Here is a 17,946-nt window from a genome sequence, read left to right as displayed (position 1 = left end):
TCGCAGCTTCCATCCTCGGCACCTCTCACAAACACGACTTTGCCATGGCCGAGACAAGGAGCCCGCTTGGAGCGGTGAGGACCAATGTCCTCGCTCTCTCTTCCACCCATCTCCCTTCCCCCACCCGTGCGCCCATCAAGGCGACCTCGTCACCAAAACAGCTGTACCCCATCTTCCTCCAAGATCGCTCACTGTCTCCAACAAGTGCAAATTTCCCTGCCCGTAATGGCCTTGTCGACAGTGACAAGGGCCGCGTCTCTGGCCCGCGGAAGCGGTCGAGGTCGAGCGTCTTTGCTCCCACTGAAGGCGACAGCGGTGTGGTCGACAGATCCGAGCCTGGCATCACGGATTACTTTCCTTCTTTGGTTCAGCGCAGACCTGGATCCTACAGCCACGCCTCCTCCAAGTCCATTGCTGGCGATACGCAGAAAGTACCAGCTGCCCCCGAAGTTCACTTATGGAGGCGCAGTCGTGCGCGCTTCGGCATGTCTCGAGCTCCCGCGAGGCCAGCATTGGCGAGCGCTCCTGCTTTTCTGTCGACGCTTGTGACTCGTACTCAAGGCGACACCCTGTCCGATTGTTGGTCAATCACATTACCTTCCTTGCACAGCCCATCCGGTCAAGACCGAGACTTCAGCCCCGCGCTCGCGCTCGCGTTCAGCGATGACGCCAGGCGGCTGACGCAGCAAGAGGCGGCAATGTCGGGAAGAAAGAGGCTTCTTGCCATGGGTGACGAAGAGGGCGCTATCAAGATCCTTGATGTCGACCAGCCGTCCTCGTTGCAGGCCGAGGCCAGTGGTATCTGGTGGAGGGCTCACAACAACGGTGTCTTCGACCTCAAATGGTGTGACAACGACACCCGGCTTGTAAGGAGGAAGCTCTCATCATTCACGCTTTGCTGACCCACATCAGCTCTCCGCATCGGCGGACCAGACGTTGCGCATTCACGACGTTTCCCAGGATTCGTCAAAGCTCTTGGCCGTTCTGGGGGGCCACACCTCCACGATCAAATCGACCGTATTCCTGGACCCATCTAGGTCGAACAACTTGAGCGACTCCGGCAATTCCAACATTATTGCTTCTGGTGGCAGGGACGGAAACATCAACATCTACGACCTCCGCTGCCACGGAGCCTTCAGTCAACTCAACGACCTCTCCACTTCGCTGGATACCGCTGTTCGCCGGTCAGCGCGCGCCCGTAATGCTCGCGATGCAGCTTCAAACCAGGTCATCAACCCGGTAATGACGCTACGCCAGCCGCACAACGTTCCGACGGGTCGTAGGTCTACCACAGAAACTGTGAGTATCTAGCCACACGCCGATTTCTAATCTCTTCAGCGCTCCGTATCGCGCACGATAACGAGCCTCGTCGCCTTGCAATCCATGCCGGGGATTCTGGCGTCTGGTGGCTCTTTTGATGGGTGAGTGGACTGGCAGCAACAGCGCCCATGATGACATTTACTGAACAAATTCCCACCAGGATCGTGAAGCTCTGGGACATCCGCTGCCCCGACCCGTCGTCTAGCACTCGTCCAAAAGCTACACCTTACGGCGTGTTGCCGGACCCCACGATCCTGGGAAACCCATCTCGCCGTTCCCGATCTGTGAACGCGCTTTGTGAGAGCCCGACCAATGGCGACCTCTTTGCTTTGTGCGGGGACTCCCAGATTCATGTCCTGCGTCCCTCGGCGGCGAAGACCGAATACGAGCCTCTGGAGGCCATCCTGCCGCAGAAGTTTGTTCACCCAGACCTGCTCACAAGGTCATTCTACATCCGAATGTCCTTGTCTGCGGACGGCAAGTACCTCGCCTGTGGTTCAAGCCATGCGGGTGTCATGGTTTGGGACACTGGTTCTCATGGGAACACGGCAGTGAATGGATCAAGATTGCCTGTTCCAAAGCAACACGGCTCTTCACACGAGCCAGAAGTGATTGCTGTAGACTGGGGAAGAGACATTGTGAGTTGTCTTACTTGGACTTGGGTCTAGCCGGCACGCCCTGACACTCGTAGCTGGTCGCTTCGTCGGATGATTGCACAACACGACTATGGCGGCCCAATCCAGAGGTTGCGGCGGCACTGACCTCAACGCGAGGGACAGAGCAGGAGTGGAGTGGCATAGTGTAGGTAGTGTAGCTGTCTGGTGACAGCCCGGGAGGAGGGAGGATAGGTGTACCATTTCTACTGTAAGATGTTAATAGCATGGTGTGTGTCAACAGGTCCATGACGTCTTTGCTTCTTATCGCCACTGTCTGCGCCGGCTAATGAGAAGACGTCGCGTCGTGCTTTTATCCTCGTCCAATTGACAGACAGATGACGGGCCGGTTGCCGATCGGCTAGGAGTTTGGCAGGGACTTTGCGGCCAGAGAGGGTCAGAAGCAACTGGGAGAGGGCTAAAGTGAGCAAGCGCGGAGGCCTGTGGCGCCAAAGCTCGTTTAGACAGCTAAATATCGCTTCGGTATATGCACTTGCACTCGGTTAGGCGTTTGAGCAGACGCGCAGGCAGGCTCCACAGTCTCCGTCATGCATGTGGTCGCATTGAAAGAATGCGGAGCATGGCGTTTGATGAGGTTAAGCAGAGAGGGCTCTTGCGCGGGGGGGCGGGGGGTCCACGGCGTAACCCGACTGGATTTGTCCCTACGCGGCGCAGTTCCGAGCGACCGAGCGACGCAACAGGCCGGGGGCGGGCGGACGAGCAGCAAGCATGCAACCGAGGCAGACGACAAACGACAGACGACGTCGCCGACGCTGCCCTGTCCGCTGCCGGGCACGCTGCCGGTTGATGCTGCGCGTCTGCTGCTGCTGTTGTGGATGTGGGGCGGGTGTGTGGCCGCGCCGCGCCTCGCCGCGCCTCGCCGCTCGCATGATTGATTGATGGCTTGGCCGGTTTACCCTGGGTGGAACAATGCACGCCGGGTGGGTGGGTGGAATTCATGGCGCATGGTTCAACTCTCAACATTTCGACTCCCTCACTCACAACCTCTCAACCTCACACTCTCTCCATCCAAACCCATCAATCACAATCACAAGCACCACTCGGTTCGTGACACTGTCATCTTGCGCGCCGTGTGCTCCCTCCCCTCCTCGACTCGGCGACACCTTGTCTTTGTGAAACCACAAAAGAACCAGGCCTTCGTCATACACCGCACGGTACCCTGTCCACCATGGCGACCTTGGCCCTCCCAACTGGACCAAAGGCGCCTTCTGTAGGCCTCGCCCTACCGACTGCCCAAACCGCGTCTCCAGCAGCCAACTCTCCCGCGCCTGTGGCAGCGCCTACATTGGCACAGGCTCGCAAGCCTTCATCAATGGCCGTCCCGCAAGCCAACGCTCGTCCAGCAGACTCGGGCCGCGCTTCTGCTTCGCCATCACCCGAGCCAGAGGACGATGCGGATGCCGAAGGAGACGATGATGATGATGAAGCCCTTGGATCAAGCTCCAAGAAGAGCAAAAGCTCGAAGAAGAAGAAGGGTGCTGCAGCAGTTGGTCTCGGTGGCCTGGACGCCGCTGGCAAACCAGACTACAAGTACACAAACGAGATCTCCCAAATGGTAAGTGGCCTTGGTAGTGGTCAGCTTTGTTCCCCCCTCTGACGACCCTGCGCAGATGTTTGTATTCGGAGAAGTCCAGGACCCATTGCCGGAGACCGTTCGGCTCGTGGAGGACATTGTCCGCGGCCAAATCATCGAGATTGTATGTAACGACCAAGTGTCCCGATGGCTGTCCTGACAAGACACAGGTTACAAGGGCTCGACTTCTCACTCATCTGCGCTCTTCGCGTTTCCTCTCTGCTGAAGATCTCATCTTCCTCATTCGGGACGACAGGGGCAAGGTGAATCGGCTTAGGACATACCTGAGTTGGAAGGATGTCCGAAAGCGGGCGAAAGACGACGAAGAAGGTGGTGACGTTGACGTGGATGACGCCGGTGAGTATCCTGCGCTTGGACTGTCGCTGAGTTCTACAGACAAGAATGCCGTCAAAGGCCGGAAACCCATTGTGAAGCTCTCCTGGGAGCTCTTGACGCCCTTCTCCGACTTCCTAAGGTCGTTGCCAACTCAGCAAAATCGGGCGGATGATGACGAGGACGAGGACGAAGACGAGCTGCAAGCACACCAGGACAGCATGCAACGGCTTAGGGTACGTCATTCTTCACCTCCTCTACCACTGTTCGCTAATTAGTTCCTCACAGGATGCGGACGAAGTCACCAAGAAGATGACCAAAGACGAGTATGTTCACTACTCGGACTGCCGCCAAGCGTCGTTCACATATCGAAAGGGCAAGTAGACCTTGGATGCCTTGTTCTTTAGTCTAATGCTGTCCAGCTCGTCGTTTCCGCGACTTCATCAACTTCAGCGCCTATCTTGACGTCAGGCCCAATGACGACATCATCGACATTCTTGGCTTTTTGGCATTCGAGATGGTTCGTTCCCTCTGTGTGACCGCCCTCGAGGTTAGGGAACAACTAGAGAAGTCGGCCCCTTCATCAAGAGGTTCGGCCAATGTCTCACCTCTGAAACGCAAGGGCGAAAGAGGTGATAGCTCGCCCAGCAAGCGGGCGAGGACCGACGGCGGTGCCGCCGACTCTACTGAGGAGAATGGCGAACGTCGCGCCGGGCAATCGGCTCCCCGATCTCTGTTTGCTCCTCCACCCAGTGCCCGCCAGCCTCTACTCCCCAGCCATGTCCTGGAAGCGTTTGCGCAGATCCAGCGCAAGCAGACCTCGAACCGCGTTGGAGGAATGCGCAACTGGCGTGGAGGGCTGTCCCGAGGCCGTGTCGCCCTTGTTTGATGAAGTGACCCAGTTCACTTTCGCTGTTGTAATCATCATGCATGTCTGTACAATGGGACGGTTATACTTCTTCTGCCTAGTCCTCCTCCATGCCCTCCTCGAGCGCAGCCTTGGCGGCAGCTTCGGCCTCGGCCAGGAGGTCGGCGGGAACAGTCTGGTGCTTGAAGCCAGACTCGGGCGACACCCAAGTCATCTCGAGCTCAAAGTCCTTGTCCTTGTTGTCGTCGTGGACGAGGTAGATGCTGATGCGTCAGCCAGTCTGCTCACAACAACAAGCCGAGTCACCACTCACATGCGAGCAATCTCACGGACAGCCTCCTTGCAGGTGATAGCGCTTCCTCCGTCCGCCTCAGCGGCAACCAACTTCTCGAGCTCCGTCTTCGCGAGGGCCTTGCCCTTGCCCGTTGCGCAAGCGCGGTAGCCGTAGTACACGCCCGAGGGCTCGATGCAGAAGAGACGGGGGCCGCTCTTGTCGACGCCGGCAACGAGACTCGAGACGCCGAAGGGGCGGACGGATCCATAGCAGGTGTAGGCCTGGACGTATCCCGACAGGCGGTCAGAGAGAATCTAGGACAAGTATTAGTTCACAGTGGAGACCGTCAAGGCCAATGGCTCACCTGCAGGGTGACCGGCGCGTTGTAGGTGTCGCGGAAGTTGTAGGCCTCGTCCCTCAGCCTGCTGGCAATGTGCTTCCCATCCGCGAGGAGACCCGCAGTGGCAAGACCAATGTGCTCGTCGACCGACTGTATCCTCCTGTTCGCGCCCTTGACCAGAAGCTTGGAGTGGAGAAGGCGCTCAACACCGAGGACGACACCATCCTTGCAGCGGATACCGACAGCGACACTAAAGGTGTAAGAAAGGAACGCTACCATGATGCGAGGCCAAACTCACCCTGCGGCCTCAACAGCCTTGTTGGCGTACTCGACCTGGAAGAGACGGCCATCTGGAGAGTAGGTCGAGACCGAGAGGTCGTAACCGGTACCGATAGACGACATGGTGGTTAGACCTGTTGAATGACGGTAGGCCGAGTGGTATGTGAAAGGAAGAGTTACTGCGCCAGACGACGCTCTATTCTACAGTGACGGGCACTGGGGGAGCTGTTGAGAGTGTGTAGACGCAAAGTGAAGACAGAGTAGCAATCCAGAGAGTTGATGTGTTGAATGTCAGCGACGCGCGGCCAGCCAGGACGTGGTGAGCCCAGGCGATGATGCAGTCGGTTGTCAGAGTAATTTTCAGGCACGCCACACAACGTGGTACGGTCGGCAATTCAGAGCTCAGCCAGCGTCCAGCAGCAGGCTCCATGTACGGACAAGACTGTTTGGTTCTGGCTCTCTGCTTTCTGCATATCCACACCATGCTCCTCAACGAGAACATCACCATACATGGCGACAAGGTCATTCTCGTGCCCTACAGGTCGGTCTTATATCTGACTTTACTCTGACAGGCCGATTCTGACACCTGGTAGAGTCGAGCATGTCCAAGTGAGAACCTCTCAAGCAGTGTGCCCCCGGTTACACCCTTCTAATATGTCGCTCCGGAACCGCAGACCTACCACGAGTGGATGAAGTCGCCTGAGCTCTTGGAGTTGACAGCCTCTGAACCTCTAACATTCGAAGAAGAGCTAGACATGCAGCGTTGGTACCAGACCACCGCCAGCATCACTGACGTGCCCTCAGGCAAATGGCAGCAGGACGACGACAGTAGGGTTCTATTGCCGAGCCTTGGGACTCCGCTAACAGCTCTCCCTTAGAGCTTACCTTCATCCTGTTGGCACGGCCGACGGAACTTCCAGCATCCACCACGCCTGTTGTTCCTCCGTCAGAGTTGTCCAAGTGCCGAATGATCGGTGACGTCAACCTGTTTCTTCCCAACGGGCCCCAAGACGATGTCGAGTGTGAGATTATGATTGCAGGTAGGAGCAATCCCCTGGCCATGCCCTCGGCACGCTAACGCCTCTCGCAGAGGCCGACTTCCGTCGCAAGGGATTGGCCTTCGAGGCACTGCAACTCTTGTGAGGCACAGTCCCCAGTCTGCTCAGATCCCAGCTGACCTAGCTGCAGCCTCACCTACGCCATTCACTCAGACCTGCAGATTCCTCCTGCCAACCTCATAGCTCGGATTGGCTCGAAGAATACAGCGTCCATTGCGCTGTTTGAGCGGCTGGGGTTCAAAACAGTCAAGGTTGTCAGTGTGTGGGATGAGGTGGAGATGAGGTGGGGGTGGGACACGGCTGCAGAAGCCGTAAAGGGAACGAGCGCCGACTGGCCCTCCGCTTTGCTCGATGGGCGTTTGGGTTCGTACGAAGCGAGGTCGTGAGGCGGTTGGCCATCTCTCGGCTGAGGTTGTAAGATAGATCACCATTATGCCAGGCCGTGTCCGTTGCAGGTCCACACGTTTGCAGGTCTGCACGCTAAGCTCCTATAGTGTGCATTTCTCTTGCTATACGTCTCTGTGGACGCGCTAAGCGTCGGTGTTCACGAGCCCGAGGTTGACAATGACGCCAGTCGCAGCCTTCTCAGCGGCCTTGCGAGCATCCGCTCCCTCTCGGACCTGCGATTGAACCCAGTGCGCCTTGATCTCTTTTGCCCTCGCGATCTGGTTGACATCAGCTTCAGCTCAACCCATAGGAGCTCACCTCCTTTGTCCGGTGCAGGCACTCGAGGTAGTCCTCCTTCTGACCAATGCACTCTTGAGGAGCGTCGGCGTTCGCGTAGCACTGCGAGGTGTCAATACACAACAACCCCCTTCCATCGGGCGGAATCCTACCTTGCTAAACTCCTGCCAGAACACGAAGCAGCGAGTACGGCCTATAGAGTCAGCATGCCCGGCCGTCGAGGGTGTCGCATTGTCACTAACCGCCCGAGTAGCCGAAACCAGACTGCAACCTTGTCAGATGATCGTCGAATAGAGACGGTCTGGGCGAGGACTTACAGCCATGGTGAAACCTCAGAGATCGATGCGGAGGAAGAGAAGGTCGAGGGTCTTGGAGCTTGAGCCAAGCGGGGTCGTCAACGGTCGAGACTGACGACTTGCACAGTCGATGGTGTTGCTGGCTCCGAAGTCGGATGAGATGCGGCGGTCAATCAACGATACCAATTGCCTGAAACGTGAGTGGGTGGTGGTCACTCAGCGGCCACTCGGGGTCAGACGGGCAGTACATGTAACACACGTCATTAGTCATTTTACGTAAATATTTCAAATTCATTTACGTAATCCATCTCGTCTCTCTGTGGCATCTGGTGCTCACCATGTGCTTTGAACCGATTAAGAGATGCAACTGAGATGAATCCTACAAGCACTGTAAGAGATACGAGAGCACCCGTTACGGAATGGAACGAGTCGCTCGAGTAGAATCGTATTTCAACAGCGTTTAATGAAGAGCTGGGTATTCAACAAGGGTCAGGCGAGCAACCATACATAGTCAGCTCCTTGCCACATGGCCACGTAGCCGACGCTATGGAGCCGGTCGGCGAACAGCTTCCTGTCGCTGTGCGAAACCCGAGTCACTCGTCACCACGGATATCAGTAGAAACAGCTGTCGCGTTCTGCGGCACCCGGAGTGAACGAGGAGGGTGGCACTCTCCTCAAAAGTCGGGCGGAGTGGTGCTAGGCGGGTGGCCTCATGGTGGCCTGCTACCCGCGACTCTATAGCTGAACCATCACCCCGGGAAAGTGCATTTGAGAGTACGAGTTTGAGACTCAAACCTCAACTCGGCCTGAAACGACGGTGTCTTGGACGGAACCGGCATCGGGAGCTACACCAACCCCACTGCAGCGTGATCGTCATTTTACATTCTCCTCCTCTCTTCGAGTCTTCTTTGTCATCAGTTGAGTTGTGAACCTTGTGAATCTCCGTACTCCCAACTTGCCTGAAGGTTGGTGGCACCCGTTCGTCGTCTGTTCAAAGGTATTTTGAAACTGTCGGCCAGCGACAGCAAAAGAAAACAAAAACAAAACAAAAACAACAGGTCGTTGGCGATGACGGCGAGTGTCAAGGGGTCCGAGATCAGCCTCGTTGGAGACCAAACAACACTAGGCAAGTCGACTAGAGATAGTACAAGACGATAAATCCAACGTTGGGTACAGGCTAGCTATAGTGGAAGATATGGGAATGGACTGAATAGATAGTGGCACCAGCCATGACGGTGTTGTGACACAAGAACCGCTCAAAATGCATCAATCCCACTGTCATACAATCAGCCTCATTGCGGAAGAGTCTTCATTAAGGGGGCTTCGGGCAAACACGAGAGAATGAAGGGCTCTTGCGCTTCAGCGGATGATATTCCAGCTGAACGCACCTCATCGCCAGTTCAGCCACAGCTCCCCTCAATTAGAGCCGAAGACACCAGTCCCAGGTTCGAGGTACACATGACTCCGCGGGTATTGTGATGTCGAGAGGATCATCATCCGGCTTTCATTCGATTTCCAAGGCGCGGGATTCGAACATCATGTGAATCACACCTTGCGCAGATCCTCCTTTCACTGTTCCGATTGATCTATTCCTCCAGTGTCACCAGGCCATGCACTCCTCTTCCTCCCCCACTATGCACCACTCCTCCCCGTCAGTGCCTATCACACCATTCGCCTTGGAACGCTGTGAACATTTATCCGTAGACGCTTGCCACCCACAGGATACTACCTCTCCACAGCACAATTACTATGAACTCCGCGCTCCCCTCCCGAAGCGTCCCGAGGACAACATTACTGCTTCTGTCAACCGCCTCCTCTGGGGTCTTCATCTCCCCTGCTTTCGGCAGCGTCTTCTCTTTGATGACACGGGTTGTAGTTGCCCTGCCACGGCCAAGCCGCCGGCGACAGGACGTGGTAGAGACAGCAGTGTACTCAAGTCAACTGGTGGCAGCCACACGTACTTGCAGCAGGATAGTGAGGCTGCCCTGTTCAAGCTGCTCAAACAGTTCCCCTCTGGCCACTCTAATCTAGGGGCCTTTATTGGTCACTCCACAAACCTGGAAATAAGGTGCTATCTCTCTCAAGCAGCCCAGGAAGGACTTCGCTCAAGCTACCTTGCTTGGCGGCCCCACTGTCGGAAGACATGACTGTACGGACCACGTTGGTAAGTTGCCACTGTTTGTACCCCAAAGAGATGAGCCACGAGTGTTCACTCGAGACGCTCTTCTGCACACCGATCCGAAAACACCGTCGTCGACCTCCAGTCGTCCCTTCAACATCCAGCGTCCGGACCCCGAGAATGGTGCCACTTGCGACACCTGACCTTCAAACTGCTATCGTCATCATTCGCTGAGAAAGCAAGCACTGTCATTCTTGCCTCCCGTTACTCACTGAAGGCTGGGAGCCGGTCACTGCAGTCATGTCATTGCGGGAAAATTGCAGGAACCAAGTATTAAGTTGCACCTCCCCATGATTTTTAAGGCCACGCTGACAGCTGTAGATATTCAGGTCCTTTCTCATTGGTGCAAGGTGTGGAGGGAGGGGCAAGCCTCCGAGGGGGTTTGTCGCAGAGAGTTGAGGATCTGTTCAGGTGCCACTCGGGGATACCATCTGCCACAAGTGCAGTACTAGAGAGCCAACCCTCTATTACTTCGGGCAGTGCTGTACCTGTACTAGCACGCTGTCCAAGTGTTGCTGCGCGGTGACGAGAGCCATGAAGACAAGATAGTGGCCTCTCAGTAGGTTAGTTACGCAACCGGCGTCCAAGCGTTCAGAGGAGAAGTTGTTGGCCGCAACGATAAGTCAAATCCGGCTCTCTTACTCGGTGTACCCTCGCGGTGGTGTGTTGTGGCCTCAATCCACCAAACTCCAAACTAATGACTCGCCGCAACCCAAGGGCCATGGGAATGTCTTCTCAGATAGACTCGAGTTTATCGAGTAGAGGCCGCTGGTTCTTAGCGCCTCCCCAGTCTGAATCGCAGAATCCGATCATGTGAGATTGGAATTGAGTGAATTCTTGAAGCCTTGGAAGGAGCTGTGTTCTACCTAGAACTGAAGCAGTAGAGCGTGAAAGCTGCATGTGGGAAGTCTGGGCAAGAACCAGTCAAAGTCAGGTAAGGAACGCCCTGGCCCCGTTGGAAATTGTCCTGGGTCGTAATTAGAGCAACAAATCGACATGGGGGCGGTGTTTTGACTGCATTGCAACCAAACATGTTGCATTTGGCAAGCAGGTTGTTAATTACAGTGCCTTTTGGGACATTTGTAGCGATCCTTGAGTGCTATTTCGGATTATATTAAAGCCCAGGAAGTAATTGACAGCTCCAGAGTCTGAGGTTTCGAATTGGGCATTCAATTTAGAGGCAGGGATCGCCATTTGTGGGTTTGAGTCGTAGTTGCTACCGCCAATCATCCAATTCGATCCGCGATTAAAACAGAGGTGACTGTTTCAGGACAGAGATGCACTTGTTAGCCTTCAGGAAACCACTCCTAAATGTCGAACCCCCTTTTCGATAAATATCGAATGCATTAATTATCAGCGCCTAATGAGCCGTCACAACCAGAGACAAGTCACTCCCGAACTCGCAGACATTTTGATCTCTGCATGCCTCTGCAGAAGTTGGGGAGCTCAAGAACACTGCCACATTTGACCTCCAAGTCAGATTGGTCGAGACTGAAGTTCGATTTAAGTAGTCATTCAATATTTAGCAGAGGTCTCTCAGGAGTTCTCCATCTAGAAATGCTTCTTTGATGTCCACTCGGTCACATTCCAGGTTGTAGTGGTTCACCATGCCTGGAGAAAGTCGAATTGAGTCTTTGTGTGCCACTCCAGCACAGAAATCGATAAAGTTGATGCCAGGAACTTACAGGAGCCCTTTAGCGACGGTGACCCATCTAGTCTAGTAGAGGCCTTGTTTCAGTATTTGGGCTGAAGTGGATCATCAGTGCGATCCTCAGCGGAAAGATGTGGAGATATCTCGACAACCAGAGGATTGGTCAGCTGAAATTGTCAGATCTGTGACCTGTGTCGAAATCTGGTTCTAGGAAGACCGTTGTAAGGTATTCTGAGGTGATTTCAAGAATTGTCGACTTTTCATTAGGAAATCCTAATGGTTTTTGGGTCCTAATGAAAGTCAGTTGATTTTTATGGGCACGACCTTACAGTTGGCCGTTCTGTGTGGGAGATAAGGGGTGTTAGTCGTCGTCATGAGAGCTCGGCTAGTGGTACTATTTCTGCGGATGTCAGCATTGGAAAGTGAGGTCAGACACGAATTGTTCAAAATACCGTCCTTGACTCATAAAGCTCAGAGACATCCAAAGCTCGGTAATGGCTGGTTCCTTTGATGTATACAAGAAGGGGACACTGCTTATAACGTGGGAAGAGTATGTTGTGTGCACTGTGATATCTATAAACAGACTTTGGACGCAAAGGAATGCGAATGAAGGTGCAGAACTCGTTTTTGACGCTTTTTCGCTTTAGAGACCAGACCAAGCTTTCAGGTGCAGAAGAACAGCACTTGAGAGTGTACTGCTTCTGCCCAGAAACTTGTTCGAAGTCAAGTTTGAGCCAGGAGAGTCCGGACACCGTTCTAAATCGTTAAATCAGCGCGTTCGATCCTGCAATTATGATTTTGGGCTGCTGCGGGTATCGTGGTGTTTATTGATTGATGGTGTGTTTATTGATGCCAGCTTTGACGCAATATTGTCGCAACAATGTGCTCTCGGGTTAGTTCTTGCGAATTCCCTTTGTTCAAATCTCTTTACAATCAAGTGCGTCTCTAGCCCATCAGAATCGACTCAGAATCAGATTCTGAGTCAATGTCCTGCTCTCACTTGATTCTAGCTATAAACGAGTAGTACAACTTGTAGTATTGATTCCACATCGTGTTTTCCCGTATTCCGACAACATTTGATGATGATTATGGTGTTTGAACTCCTCTCCAGGGCCTCCGCCCCGATTTGAGCAATTGAACATGTAGTTGGTGCTCTAATTTTGCAATGCAGGTGATCATCGACAGAGCAGTGTCACTGTCGAGCTTCCAAAGGACCACAGGGAGTAGTCATCATAGAACGTGATGAAATATCTGTATCCTCCATTGGATGAGGCCCTGAGGATAAGCATGACAAGAACCACAATGTAAAAGGGTAACCGGTAATTGTCAAGAGGCGGCTTCATTATATTCCTACAAAGCACTGCCGTTCTGGAGGCTCTAAGTGTGGGGCATTAAGGTGCAAGCAGCCTTTTGACGTGCAAAAATCGCAATTGAATGATTTCTCATCCTCTGAGATTATGGAAGCCCTCCAAGCCATTTCCTGTTGTAGAGCTTGTAGATGATACATGCATTTAAATGTAACATTTTCTGTGATCATCAGTCAATAAAGAATCAAGTGGTCACCCTCAATTTCGACCCTGCCTCTCCGGAAGCGAGAACGTCATTGCTAGAGAAGAGACAATGCCGCCAAAAACCGGTTCACCAACCTTTTGCTGCCCAGGTCTTCTTCACAGTCCAGAAATCACACAATACACTGCTTGGAATACCTCGAAGAAACGATCTATTACAGCGTTTTGGATGTTTCTGGACTTTTTGGGACAAAAGCAGACGATTTCAACAATTGTCCGTTAAATGCGATTTCGAACGCACCTAAGGCCGCAAAGATGCCAACAACCCGACGCCTACATACACCGTACCATCGGGACTGTTCATACACAAACTTTTGCCCTCTTCTGCCCAAACCCTAACGACTTTTATCAGCAGCGAAAAACCATTAGGATTTGGTAATCAAAATTCGACAATTCTTGAAATCAACTCTAGGAATACGCTGATCTGTCCCATACTAGTTTTTAGGCGAGGATCCTGAATCTATAACTTTCACGGCATCCGAGCAACTCCTTCCAATGAAATTTTGTCCTAATCAAATTTGTTGGGCTTTGCTTGTGTGCAGTTGATGATATAAGGGCAGCTGATGAACCTGACGATCGTCCACACCTGAGCATCAAAAGAAGCATAAGCATAGTATCCGTCGTCCTGGAATTCATATCCAATTGTGTCAGTATCGATTGCAGCAATGACTCGATCGGGCCCATAAGAAGTCACATCGATTGTTTCGGGATATTATAGGACTCTGGAAGAGCGATTGTAACCGCAAAGCAAGCATGCAGTCGCTTAACTTCTCTCCCGCAATGTTGAGCTGAGAATAGGCTTGCCTAATTGGGAAAATATACCCCATATTTCGCTGTTGATCCCTATATAGGTCGTAAACATGCTGTAAAGCATCACTGCTATCTGGCAACACTGGAACAGCTGTCAGTCGCCGTGACCTCTTCCCGAAGCTCTTTCCCCTTGGCCTTCAGTAAATTGGGCACCCCAGGGCTCAAATTGACTCTGACAATAGAACTGAGGCTTTGGATAATGGTGAAACAAGGCCAGATTGAGTCCGGAAGCCACTGAAGTGGCGATTTTACCGAAATCTGTCCTGGTATAGTCGACTAGGCCTTGTCAACAACCATAATGTAAAAGGGTAACCGGTAATTGTCAGGAGGCGGCTTCATTATATTCCAACAGGTGCACCGTCGTAAGCCAAATGACGATTTTCGCTTATGGTATCCTAGTGGAGACGTCACGGGCTGATACCCTGTCAAGAATCACAATGTGGAAAGGTAACCGGTTATCAAGGCTGAATTCATTGTATTCGACTAGGTGGCTGTCTTCTCTGATGTCCCACTTTCCCGGACTTTGTTTGAAAGGAAACAACGTCGTTTGAGTGATTTCAACACTGGTGTCATATTCATTTCTTTCTATGCAACTCTGTTGATACGGCAGCTATACTCAAGCATCCGTTTTAGGCCTGGACTTCAGTCACCAGTAATAGTGTATAGTACCAGCAGTCTGTGCTTTAGCCAATGCAGCTGATTCACTTGACAAGAAGACCGCGTAGTACTCCCGGTATGATATTACTACGGGTCGCCTCCAAGTTTGATGTCTGGGTTGGCTAGTACTTACCTCTGTCTGGTCCTGGAAGAATTGATGGGCGCCGGTATTTTCCTTCATTAGATGAAACCTGCAAATACTTATAGAGCAGTACCATTATTTGTTGTTTACAATGACTCCTTGAAAGTATCCGCCCTCATCAGGATTCACAGTTCCAATTGCAGCTTGTCACTTTTCACCACATCTCAAGGCCCGACTTCGAGGTCATGGACTCTCCCTGCTCTTTCTTTGCAACGTCATTGTTGACTCATGGATCATCCATGAGCCGCCAACACTCACGGAGCAGCATTGGAGTCGGAGTCACCCCTATCGGCTGTTCCAACATAATGGCCATCGCCTGGCCACGGTTCTGTTCTCGTTGGGCATACACGAATAGACAAGACTTGTCCGGCCGGGAAGTCAGTACTCCGTATACATCGCACCAGGTGCAACGAGTATTGTCAACCAGTGTGACACTACATAGGTATCAGAATGGTTTGGAGATTGCACCTGCCCTCTCATAGATCATACCATGTAAACGAACTTCATCGGGGAGGTGCAAAGGGCGTATAAGGCGCCGCCCAGTCTGTGCTTGCATGGCTTTCACGTGTGCTAAGCCCAGGGCCCCAACCACGTCGTTTATGAGCTCTCTCACGCGTCCTTTGAGTGACTGACTGGTTGTCGCGCCCCGCGTGACTGAAGCTCCGACGAACGACGGCGACAGTACCATGTCCCTGCGGTTCACTACAATCCCTCCCTATCAGCACCACTGCCGAGGGTGAGTGGCATGTAGGCGAAGGAAACAGGGGAACGAGCACAGTCCGATTGCTGTGTGAATCTGAGACCGCAAAGCTGTCGTCACATCATCTCTGTTGTTGGCACATTGAACGCTGGTAGGTGCGCAGTACAGAGTGGGGGGAACGGTGAATGAGTTGTCTATTTGTGAACTCTTGACCACCGCAGGATAGGGCCGCAGAAACTTCTGACCGCAGCAGGTGCAACATCTACCTACCTCTTGTAGGCGACTATCAAAGATGCTGATCACCTGCCACAGGTCTTCATTCTGCAACATCGCACCAGTTCAGCTGCACAAGTGGAATGCATCAACGCTACAGTTGAGCCGAGGAAGCCGAGATATCAAAACGCCTTGGAGATCACGTTAAATGGTGCCTCGATCGGCTTTTTGGCGAGCCATCCTGGCTTTGAGTCCTGATGGTGGAGGTGGAGGTGGAGTCAAAGGGCCGACCCCGGACAGATCACGCACGAAGTCGCCATTGCATCTCTCTTGACGCGGCACCGTCGATTGACAGAAATAACAATGCTCGTTCGACTTTCCAGAGGAATTCTTCAGCTCTCCATTCTTCGTCTGTGTTTCTGAAGACAGCTTAATCTAACATGACGGTGGATATCATCAAGCCGAAGGTTCTCATCATTGGCGCGGGTCCAGCGTGAGTGCCCGTCAGACGATCGTGATGGTGATGCTAAAGAAATGCAGCGGGCTGGGTGCCATTGAGCAGTTCCTCTCCAAAGGGTTCGACGTAGTGGCCTTTGATGCTCGATCGAGCATTGGAGGACTGTGGGCCGACTTCGATGCCACGCCACCAGAAGCCGTGGTGACTTTCGACGAGTACGGCCACGCCATTGTCTTGTCGGAGAACGAGCACAACGGAGTCCTTACTCCAGCTCCGACCCCGATGTACGCAGGAGTCATTGCGAACACGCCGAGGGTAGGTTGAGAACAAAAGCGCGGCAGTTGACGACCTAAGGACGTCATGACTTACAGGCAACGCCCGTACCCCCCAAACACCCCGTTCCTCCCGACATACAAACAAATGAAGGCTTATCAGGAGCGCTATGCTGAGAATTATCTGCCCTTCATCCGCCACAACCGCATTGTGACCCGCGTGCGGTACACTCCTCCTGATCATGTTCCGGCCCCCAGCTCGGACGGCCGTACCAGGAAGTGGCTCGTGGAGTGGACTCCGACTCAGACGTCGGGTCTCCCCGATGTCGGTACCACCTATGAGGAGCAGTTCGACAACATTGTGGTTGCCAACGGAAGCGATTCGAGGCCCTATGTTCCCTATATTGCCGGCTTATGGGACTGGAAGGGTCAGATCACTCACTCTCGATGGTACCGAAGAGCTGAGGATTTTGCCGATAAGGTAAGAGTGATTCAAGGACTTGGGAGCAGCCACTGACCTTCTCTCCCATTTAGACGGTTCTTGTTGTCGGATCTGGCTCCTCGTCGGCCGACATCGTTCGCGAGCTTGGAATGACCTTCGTTGAGAACAGGCAAGCAAAGCCGAAGAAGGTGTATCGATCGATTCGAAGCCAACCACGATTGGATGCTCAGCTTGAGAAAGGTTGGAAAGACTTCATCCACACGATTGGAAGCATCGACCAGGCATGGGCCCCTTCTGATAGCTCGTCGGCTGGACGTCTTCGAACTGTCGATGGCATTGAGCTGGACGATGTGGACGTAAGTGTTTGATCCTATTTGTCCGTTGGATTCCACTGACAAAGTGCTCCAGGTCATCATCTTCGCTACGTCGTACGTTGTGCGGTTCGAGTTCCTTCGTCAGTCCGATGAGCCGTTCGCCAGCCATCCCCTTATCCACTATCCTCAACCGCCTGCCGGATCGCCTCGACCTCCTCCGGAGCTTGTCGGCAAATCCACCTTTGACGGTGGTCTTCGTGCACACAACTTGGACGGCTTCCAGGTGTTCTACCTACCGGACCCAACGATTGCCTTCCTGCTTTTGCATGCGGAGGCCATCTCATGGCCGTTTGCGGAGCTGCAGGCCCATGCTGTGGCTGCTTACTGGTCAGGCTCCAAGGCCGCAGAACTGGTCCAACACCCTGACGAGGGGAATGAAGCCCACAGTGTCGTTGTTCTGGGCCACCCTGCAGAGTACGTACACGCATCGTGGCATTGTGCCGTCAGTATTGCTGACTGATTAGGTTTGACTACGCCACAAAGCTGCTGGCACTGATCGGAGAGGGTGGACCTGAAGAAGTAACGAGTGATGGCAAATGGGGGGAATGGGTCCATTGGAGGAAACGCATTCGCGAGTTCGGACACTCCAAGTTCTCACCTGTCGCTGCTCGGGAGGAGGCGCAAGGTGTATTCCGTACCCCTTTCATCGTCAGTGACGAGGAACTCGCGACCATTACCTAGACTTGGGGCCGATGAGCAAAAGGAGATCCCCAGCAACACCATCCACTTGCAGCCTATCACACATTGTTGACTCCTCATGAAGACATGCATATGATACAGTT

The 17,946-nt window shown here is 53.3% G+C and overlaps 5 protein-coding genes across 6 annotated transcripts; 4 read left to right on the top strand and 1 right to left on the bottom strand.

The window, feature by feature from the left end:
• Window positions 1–44: 44 nt before the first annotated feature.
• Window positions 45–2,125, top strand: dtl (Denticleless; the record flags this gene model as incomplete). Its single annotated transcript, XM_062772895.1, has 5 exons — window positions 45–866; window positions 913–1,299; window positions 1,339–1,421; window positions 1,481–1,958; window positions 2,012–2,125. 5 exons carry the CDS (start codon window positions 45–47, stop codon window positions 2,123–2,125), a joined length of 1,884 nt encoding a protein of 627 aa, XP_062628879.1.
• Window positions 2,126–3,162: 1,037 nt separating this feature from the next.
• spt3_1 (SAGA complex subunit spt3) lies at window positions 3,163–4,789 on the top strand (the record flags this gene model as incomplete). Of its 2 annotated transcripts, XM_062772893.1 has the most annotated exons (5): window positions 3,163–3,549; window positions 3,605–3,691; window positions 3,738–3,924; window positions 3,964–4,136; window positions 4,189–4,284. In XM_062772893.1, the coding sequence occupies 5 exons, from the start codon at window positions 3,163–3,165 to the stop codon at window positions 4,282–4,284; spliced, it is 930 nt and encodes a 309-aa protein (XP_062628878.1). The 2 variants fall into 2 exon arrangements, with proteins under 2 accessions (XP_062628878.1, XP_062628877.1); XM_062772894.1 differs by lacking the exons at window positions 3,163–3,549; window positions 3,605–3,691; window positions 3,738–3,924; window positions 3,964–4,136; window positions 4,189–4,284 and adding exons at window positions 4,292–4,298; window positions 4,323–4,789.
• Window positions 4,790–4,865: 76 nt separating this feature from the next.
• On the bottom strand, window positions 4,866–5,784 carry psmA3 (Proteasome subunit alpha type-3; the record flags this gene model as incomplete). The annotated part of the gene is made up of 4 exons (XM_062772892.1): window positions 4,866–5,031; window positions 5,082–5,356; window positions 5,407–5,632; window positions 5,681–5,784. The coding sequence occupies 4 exons, from the start codon at window positions 5,782–5,784 to the stop codon at window positions 4,866–4,868; spliced, it is 771 nt and encodes a 256-aa protein (XP_062628876.1).
• Window positions 5,785–6,143: 359 nt separating this feature from the next.
• Window positions 6,144–7,105, top strand: Nat9 (N-acetyltransferase 9; the record flags this gene model as incomplete). Its single annotated transcript, XM_062772891.1, has 5 exons — window positions 6,144–6,191; window positions 6,336–6,423; window positions 6,540–6,701; window positions 6,752–6,800; window positions 6,850–7,105. 5 exons carry the CDS (start codon window positions 6,144–6,146, stop codon window positions 7,103–7,105), a joined length of 603 nt encoding a protein of 200 aa, XP_062628875.1.
• Window positions 7,106–15,961: 8,856 nt separating this feature from the next.
• Window positions 15,962–17,933, top strand: fmo1_2 (Thiol-specific monooxygenase). Its single transcript, XM_062772890.1, has 6 exons — window positions 15,962–16,112; window positions 16,160–16,391; window positions 16,431–16,829; window positions 16,883–17,146; window positions 17,199–17,578; window positions 17,629–17,933. Exons 1-6 carry the CDS (start codon window positions 16,060–16,062, stop codon window positions 17,843–17,845), a joined length of 1,545 nt encoding a protein of 514 aa, XP_062628874.1. The 5' UTR covers window positions 15,962–16,059; the 3' UTR covers window positions 17,846–17,933.
• Window positions 17,934–17,946: the final 13 nt, after the last annotated feature.

The sequence above is a fragment of the Vanrija pseudolonga genome, chromosome 4 (assembly GCF_020906515.1).
Source record: "Vanrija pseudolonga chromosome 4, complete sequence".
NCBI lineage: Eukaryota > Fungi > Basidiomycota > Tremellomycetes > Trichosporonales > Trichosporonaceae > Vanrija > Vanrija pseudolonga.
The sequence above is the reverse complement of the archived record's forward strand: the minus strand, read 5'-3'. Positions and strand labels throughout refer to the sequence as shown.

What these genes read in the sequence shown, in the direction of transcription:
- fmo1_2 (XM_062772890.1), top strand. Translation starts at nt 16,060, where the DNA reads ATGACGGTGGATATCATCAAGCCGAAGGTTCTCATCATTGGCGCGGGT. An exon ending in TTGAGCTGGACGATGTGGAC is followed by an intron (nt 17,147 to 17,198) that starts GTAAGTGTTTGA and finishes AAAGTGCTCCAG; the next exon opens with GTCATCATCTTCGCTACGTC. An exon ending in GTTCTGGGCCACCCTGCAGA is followed by an intron (nt 17,579 to 17,628) that starts GTACGTACACGC and finishes CTGACTGATTAG; the next exon opens with GTTTGACTACGCCACAAAGC.